Consider the following 8,033-nt stretch of genomic DNA (forward strand, 5'->3'; position numbering starts at 1 on the left):
TTTTAATACAATCTTGTAAAACTTTTCAAACATTTGAATTATACCAATTATTTTAGTTTTGAATTTATAATTTTAACGCATCTTTCCTGCAAAAATCAGCCAAAAAATATTCTCAGAAAAGGACACACGTTAACAGATTACTTCCAATTTGGTTCTGGCAAAATGGTCTGCACGCTTCTAATTTAGTTATGGCAAAATGGTCTTCACGTTGACACTATCATGTATATTGGAAACACTTCCCTGTTTTTCTGGGCTCATGGAGAAGATGGCGGATTTCGTGAAGCTGGTGTCCAGGACAGGAATTTTGGTCTGAAGGTTAGGCAACGTATCCAGCCTGCCCCTGCGAAAGGCCGACGGAACCCTGGGGTATAGGGGAGTCAGCTACGGTCTTCGACAATGACGGCCAGTCTCCCCTCACAATGTACATAAGGTAATTCTACTTCTCTGGCTTCATTTTGCTCGTGCCCCAGTTTGGTGCTGCTTCTAGGGTGGATTGGGCCTTGGGTTTCAATTTCTGGTAGTGTTGTTGGCTATTCTGAGATACCTATGTGGGGGGTTTCAGTTCGGCTGGGGCTTGGACGTCTTATCTGAGTGGTATGGTGTGCAGTTAAACCAGGGCGTTCTTGACCATCTCTGGTTTGGACTCAGTGGTATTGTCTGGTGGGAGGGGTGATTTGGGCGGCCGTGATTCTCTGGGATGCGGCAGGGGTTATGGGGTGACTCTAACAGTTCTTTTCATTCTCTATATACTATAAAGGGGTTTTTTTTTTTAATTTATTTTTTGGCATGCGTGGAGAAGATGTTCTTTTCTGTCCCGCTTTTGTAGAGCTTTAGTGGTGGCCAGGGTTAATATGTCATGACAATGTGGACGTGGCCATCGTGGAATTGGGGGCATGGCAATCATGTCCTGTCTCAGGTTGGAGTGCAAGCCTAGGAGGCAGTAGTTGCTTACCATAATGCACCCTCTCGAGGCACCCAAGTGGCAATCTATAAATGTTAGGTAGGATAGATAGATAAGCATATTTAGATTCTAAGCTATTGGATGGGTGTTTTATTTGCTTTTTAATTTTAGTCACATTATATGGAGGAGGCTAAGAGGCTAAGATTAATAAAGATTTTTCATTTTCATCACTTTAAGTTTAGGGAAGTTATTGAAATCATTTTCATCATTCTAAGTTTAGGGAAGTCATTGAAATGGAGAGGAAATTGAGTAATCTTAACACGGATGAGAGTGGAAAATTAGTCTTTGTTGAATCCCAACTCTGTTCTTTTAGTTTTTCTCCTTCTTGATCCATTGATAAGAATTTTTCTCCCCTTGGATTTTTTCTTTCCATTTTTTGTTCAGTTCCTTTTTTATATTTAATATTTTATATATTATAAAAATCTATTAATTAGTGAACTCTCTTCAGCTTTATAATTCTAATTAATTTCCCTCATTTTGACTTTCATCCCTAACTTCTTTTCAAGAGAGGTGTTGTAACTTTTCATCCATTTATTTATCTTTATATATATATATATATATATATATATATATATATATTACATTACCTAATATTACATTACATTACTCTCTTAGCATCTCAAACTTTCCCTCTACTATGGGCTTCAAAAAAATGTTGACCACCTAGAAACCCGAAAGAACGTACCCATGGACCATTGCTCCATTTTGCACTCTAAATCTCTTTAGTACAAGGAAAACTTCAACAATGCCCTGCCAACCTCCAATGTTCTTCATGTGAACTTTGTGAACCAAATTCTTTTGGTTTTTTTTGTGGTTCTAATCCAATTCCTTGATTTTGGAGAGATAATATTGATATATACAAGACTAAGAAAAATGGATCAAATATATCAAGCAACCAAAGATAAATCTACATATATCTTGGTCAAACCCCACATGGGTAACAACTCATCAATCTTGAAATACCAAATTTGTGGTGCATTAATCAAATCCATAAGGGACAAAAACATGGGTATCTTGCCCATGAACCTCGGAACCTCCAACAACTAAAGAAAAAGCCTCGACAAGGTCAAACCCCTCTTTTTAAGATAATCCTTCAGTGATAACCATGTCCAAATACTCTTCAATACTCCCATCAACTGCAGGCTTGCAATCAATCATGGATTCCTAAGAAGGTCTTGGAACAATCTCCCACACCTCCCATCAATTGCAGGCTTGCAATCAATCATTGATTCCTAAGAAGGTCTTGGAACAATCTCCCAAATGGCACCCTGCCATGTCTATTTTGCATGTACCATCTTAACAATAGATGGAAGAAGAATACTCCATCATGGAATCCCACCATACCAACTTTGCATGTGCTACCTTATCATTCAAAGGATACTCCTCCATCATGGCAACTCTTCAAAGTTTGGAAGGATACTACTCCATCATGACATCTCACCATGCTTGTTCTACATGCGACTCCTCAATGCTAGAAGAATAATCCATCATGTCATCTCCCCAAACTTACTCTGAAATCTTTTTAATGATAGAAAGATGCACGTCCAAAATGGAATCTCATGATACATGTTCTACGTGTGCCTCAAAGTTGGAAGATACTCCTCCATCATCTTGCCATACATGGTTTGAAATCTCTTCAAAAGATAGAAGGATACTCCTCCATCATGGCAACTCATCTTACCTTCTCAACATGTGCCTCATCAATGCTGGAAGAATACTCTTTTGTCATAGCATCTCACTATAACTCCTTTGAAATCTCTTCAAATCTAGAAGGATACTCATCCATCCCAGCATATCGCCATAACTACCTTGACGTCTCTTCAAATCTAGAAAGATACTCCACCATGGCATCTCTCGCCATAAATGTGCTTCCTCAAGGTTATAAGGGTAATCCTCCATCATGGAATCTCACCATACCTACCACTCTACATATGAAAAAGTCTTAGGTATCAACAAAGCTTAGTGAAAAAACAAATTAGTGACATATCATAGGTTTAGAGTTCCTATCTTAAGGGAAGAATCCACTATAAATTAAAGCATGCAACCTCTCACATGCCCAAATCTATCACAAGTTAAATGGAAGATACTTACATCCCCTAAGTGTCACACTCATTGACCTCTCACATGTTTTTGGTGCTTATCACATGAATAATTCAACTTCGAACACTAGACCTCTATATATATATATATATAAAATTATTTCATTACCTAAGGATATTATTTTCTCATAATTCTTAGCCCAATCATATGCTAGTTTAAACATCTAGGGTTTTAATTAATCATATTTATATATTTAATTACTTTAATTATAATTAAAATATGAATTTTCAGAATGTAGTGAAAATTATTTTATAAAAAAAAAAATTAATACATTTGATTTAATTTATTTTTCTTATATTTTAAATTAATTCAAAAGTAATTGTTTTTTATATTGTTGGATTCGTCTATTTATTTAACCTGTCACTATGATCTGATTCTTCATCTTGTCATGATGATAAAGCACACTGGTTGGTTCAAAACTTGTCCAAAATTCTCCTTAATATGACTATTCCAAAAAAATTGTGATATAAATAAACATAATAAATCTTTCATTAAGGAAAAACTAATATATGCATGTTAAATATATGCATGTTGGGGAAAAACTAGTATATGCATGTTATTACTTTTTAGTGGCAACTCAAGACTTTGTTGAGACTAATTCTTAGGAAAAAAACACATGATATTGTTTCATTTCTGAATGATATCAAGAAGAATCAACGGTAAAAACAGGTACGTCTGGAAAAACTAAAAACCTATTTAGTTCACATGGAGAAACACATTCAATATCAGTTCAAGCGCCTGTGCCTCTCGCTGTGAGTGCAAAAGATCCCGCTCCGGTATTATTATCGGACTCCTGAGATGGGTATATGTTTTGATCTTTCTTCAGTTGTCTATTTTCTGTTTTTGGTCGTCTCTGTGTTGCAGTCATATTTATTTTGTTGTAGAATCTTAATCTCATCATACAGCTGCCAAAGATAAGATTGCCGTCGGTTTGTTTTTGTAAAAAGGCCATCAACAATATAATCTGCTCTTCAATGGAATACAATGTAACTTAACCCAAAAAAAAGCCATCTACCCACGACAATTCGATGCTCCTTACGTTGTTAAACTCCCCTGCAAATTAACACCAAGGTCAATTCACTGCCTTGCCGAAGGGATTTTAGTATGTCGGTGTGAATTGACCACAACGTTAATATGCATTGGAGTTTAATAATGAAGGTGTGCCAAGAATTGTCCTGCCCACGCCCAGATGTTTTGAATATGAGAATATTCCGCGCTCGCTCGGAGAGTTTTACGAAGAAAGTTGACGAGTAAGAATACTTTTAACAATAGTTACCAAATTCGGTCGTACTGGTCGAAAAAATTCGAGAATTCGGTGGTTCGATTCGGTTCGTCGAATAGTTTGCTGATTCGAAGTTCGGTACAGGGAGAACAGTGCCGATTGTAATGAATTTTTGGAGCATAAATTAGATGGCAAGTTTTTAATGAAATGTCGAGTGATAATATCCGTTATGATTTATATGGCAAAGGTTTTGATGAAATTCGTTGGTATAAATAGGCTAGGGATTATGATATATATATTAATTTACCGCTTATGATGTATAAATAGGTTAGGAATTATGAGATATAGCGAAAAGCTACCAGAAAATGGACGTTTGTAAAACATAATATTGATATATCTTAGATTTTTAATTTACAAATTATATTGTAAGTATTTGTGAGAGATATATTTATTTAAGTTAAATAAAAGGAATTTGATTTTTTTTTGTTAATTATTAATTAACAATTTAAATTTTGAAAAAATATTTGACTTTATTTAAATATAAAATTTATGATAATATGAAATGGGTATGTTTTGTAATATGAAATTTGTATAGAAATTTAATTTTTATTGAATATCATATTATATAATTTATAATAGTTTTAATGGTTAGTTAAATTTGTTTCTTGGTTAAAACATATATTTAAATAATTATAATATGTTAATTTTTTCCGTATTAAATTTTAGGTAATCAAATTTTTTCACTAACAAATCAAATTCGAAATAGAATTCAAATTCGAATTTGATAACTATGCTTTTAACCATCAAACGGTCAATTTACCCCGTGACGGGCATATTTCCCGTGACGTCAATTTCCATTCCGTGATAAGTCACGCACGCAAGTAAACTCATGAGCCTGTTATTTAACCTAGGCGCGTGCCATAACAATTCACACAGAAGTATCAGCTATGGAGGGGCGTCTTCATCTTTGTATCGTGACATGTCTTACTATTTTCCTAGCATTGCGTGAACCAAATTTAACGGATGCAAAGACAAAAGCCACAAAGCCTTTGGTGCCAGCCGCCTACGTATTTGGAGACTCTACTGTAGACCCTGGTAATAACAATGCACTTGCGACGATTGCAAAGGCCAACTTTCCTCCGTATGGGAGAGATTTCAAGGATCGTAAACCCACTGGTCGATTTACCAACGGAAAATTAGTAACAGATATACTCTGTAAGTTTGCACTTACTACTGTCCCCCCTCTTTCAAGTTTCCTTTTTTGTGCAGAAAGAAAAGGCGTTGTGTGGGGAGTCCACAAATTTACTTGGAAAGTTATTTTTAGTTTGAATTTAATGATTTATTTTTTCTATATGCAGAAAGAAAAAGGCGTTGCTTAGAGAGTTCACAAATTTATTTGGAAAGTTTTTTTTTTTTTTTTTAAGGAGCGTTTGCATGGCTAGACATAGGAACTGATAGTAGGCTTTCTTTTATAAGTGCTGCTTCGAATCGATACGGTCCCGTTTTCTCAGTTCTGTATAATGAACACAATTCTAGGACTACTATTATCCTTCGCAAAAATAAAATAGCTTTAATTTTTCCAATCCTAGTACTCTTATTTTTCTTTGAAAAAGAACTAATTAGCTTTAATATTTCCCATCCTACTGCTCTCATTACACTTTTGTAATAACATTTATGTTTGATTTTTCCCACAGTATACAGCCGAATTAGCAGGTCTTCCGGATACAGTGCTCGCATATTTGGATCCTGAATTACAAGGACCACGATTTCTGACGGGCGCCAGCTTTGCTTCTTCTGCTAGTGGATACGATGAGATTACCTCACTCACCATTGTTAGTACATGTTCTATATGTGATGCTATAGCGATACAAGGATTTAGATACATACAAAGACATTTCATAGCTGAATATAATATTGAATTCATGCAGAATGTTCTCACTCTCAGGCAGCAGCTGCAGAATTTCAGGCTTTATCGAGAGCAGCTTGTAGATATGGTAGGCGGGAAGAATGCCAGCGAGTTAATATCGAGAGGCTTGTTTGCGATAAGTATGGGAACCGATGACTTCGCCAACAATTATTATATCAATCCCATTACTAATGCACTGTATACTGTTACCGAGTTCCAGGATCATCTTCTCGAGAGACTCTCAGAATTTATACATGTGACCATATTGGCTTTACATTAACGATGATGTTTCATGTTGTTTTTATTTTAGATATTAGTTTTGGAAATAGCAATTATATAAATATTTTAGATGGAAGTAATTAAATTTGTTTGGTTTCGAGTATGCTTTGAAACTTTTTGTTCGGTAAGAGTTTAGTCTTTTCTGCAAATAAGGAAATAAGTTAATTGCCAAAGGTTTAGAGGCATTTAGTCTGTTCTTTGCTGACTTTGTGGCTTTTCTTGGAAAATAATGATGACTTATTTTGACTGTCCCTACAACTAAATTATAACAAGTTTAAATCATTATAAGTTTTTCCTATTGTTTTGTAAAATAATAAAATTTATCATCATTTTTAAATAATTCACATAGCATTCATTCATTGCAATTAGATAATGTGGGAGTAAGCATTAAATTATGACTATATTCATGTATATCAAATTGAAGTGATCAAAATTCTCATAATTTTATAGCATGAATATGATTAATGTAAATATCCTGCCGACAAAGTTGTGATGTCAACTGATTTTGTCACAGAATATTTACAGCGAAGGAGCCACATTATTTTGCTTAATCGGCCTTCCTCCTTTCGGATGTTTGCCTTCACAAATTACTCTCCACAACTTGATCGGTAACGCGTGCGTTGATGAGTTTAATGATGTCGCTATCTCATTTAATGAAAAAGCTGCATCCTTACTGGAGACTTTGAAACCCACACTTCCTGGTCTTAAAATGGCTTATATTGACATATACGATAAGCTGTTTGACCTAATAAAGAATCCCACTAAATATGGTAATATTCTCGCTCTCTCTAATCCCTGCATGCCTGAATGAGTTTTAGCGCACTTATGTTGGGAGGTTGCTAACAGTTTGTAAATTAATGTGTGGAAGGCTTTGAAGAAGTGAGGAGAGGTTGCTGCGGAACCGGTTTGCTGGAGGGATCAATACTGTGCAACCGCTTGACCCCCATCTGTCGCGATCCATCGAAACACGTGTTTTGGGATTCTTTCCATCCAACAGAGAATACTTACAATATCCTGGCACAACATATCTTCTCGCAGGTTGTTTCGTCTCTACATCTGTGAACAATTCATTCCAAGGGGAATCTGTTATTCGTTATCAAATTCTAAATAAGATATCTATTGATGATTGGAAACTACACATGGATGTAAAAGCCAGAACCGAATAACCATATTTATAGATTATCTCTATACGGCACTTGCATACAATTTAAATTTACACCTATTATACATTTAGTTCTTATAATTATACGTTTACGACTTTTCGTATTAAAAGCTAATAAATATATGCTACAAATAAAATAATAATAATCCTGTATATGACCTTTCATATAATAATCTCCAAAAGTTTGGGGCAGTTGAATTTTACTTTTCAATTTGCATGGAAAACATATTTGATTTAAGTATGTTTATTTTTCTATTAATGGTCAATAATTATTAAAAAAACGGTAAAAAAATGTTCTGCGAAACGAGGAGTCATACGAGTGTATCAACCACCGTAAGAAGTTTAGTATCTTTATTAACAAGGATGAACGCTTTCTAAAAAGAAGTTGGGTACATCTACTTAT

The 8,033-nt window shown here is 34.9% G+C and overlaps 1 protein-coding gene across 1 annotated transcript; it reads left to right on the forward strand.

The window, feature by feature from the left end:
- The first annotated feature begins 5,230 nt into the window (after positions 1-5,230).
- On the forward strand, positions 5,231-7,530 carry LOC149260810 (GDSL esterase/lipase At5g03810-like). The gene is made up of 5 exons (XM_089460973.1): positions 5,231-5,498; positions 5,985-6,115; positions 6,212-6,445; positions 6,983-7,238; positions 7,337-7,530. Exons 1-5 carry the CDS (start codon positions 5,231-5,233, stop codon positions 7,528-7,530), a joined length of 1,083 nt encoding a protein of 360 aa, XP_089317099.1.
- Positions 7,531-8,033: the final 503 nt, after the last annotated feature.

This window comes from Pinus tabuliformis, chromosome 6, assembly GCF_031772625.1.
Source record: "Pinus tabuliformis cultivar Carrire ecotype Pingquan chromosome 6, CPIR1, whole genome shotgun sequence".
NCBI lineage: Eukaryota > Viridiplantae > Streptophyta > Pinopsida > Pinales > Pinaceae > Pinus > Pinus tabuliformis.

Coding starts and splice junctions, on each gene's coding strand:
- LOC149260810 (XM_089460973.1), top strand. CDS start 5,231: ATGGAGGGGCGTCTTCATCTTTGTATCGTGACATGTCTTACTATTTTC. Junction 5,499..5,984: donor ATTAGTAACAGATATACTCT/GTAAGTTTGCAC, acceptor CACAGTATACAG/CCGAATTAGCAGGTCTTCCG. Junction 7,239..7,336: donor AAAGAATCCCACTAAATATG/GTAATATTCTCG, acceptor AATGTGTGGAAG/GCTTTGAAGAAGTGAGGAGA.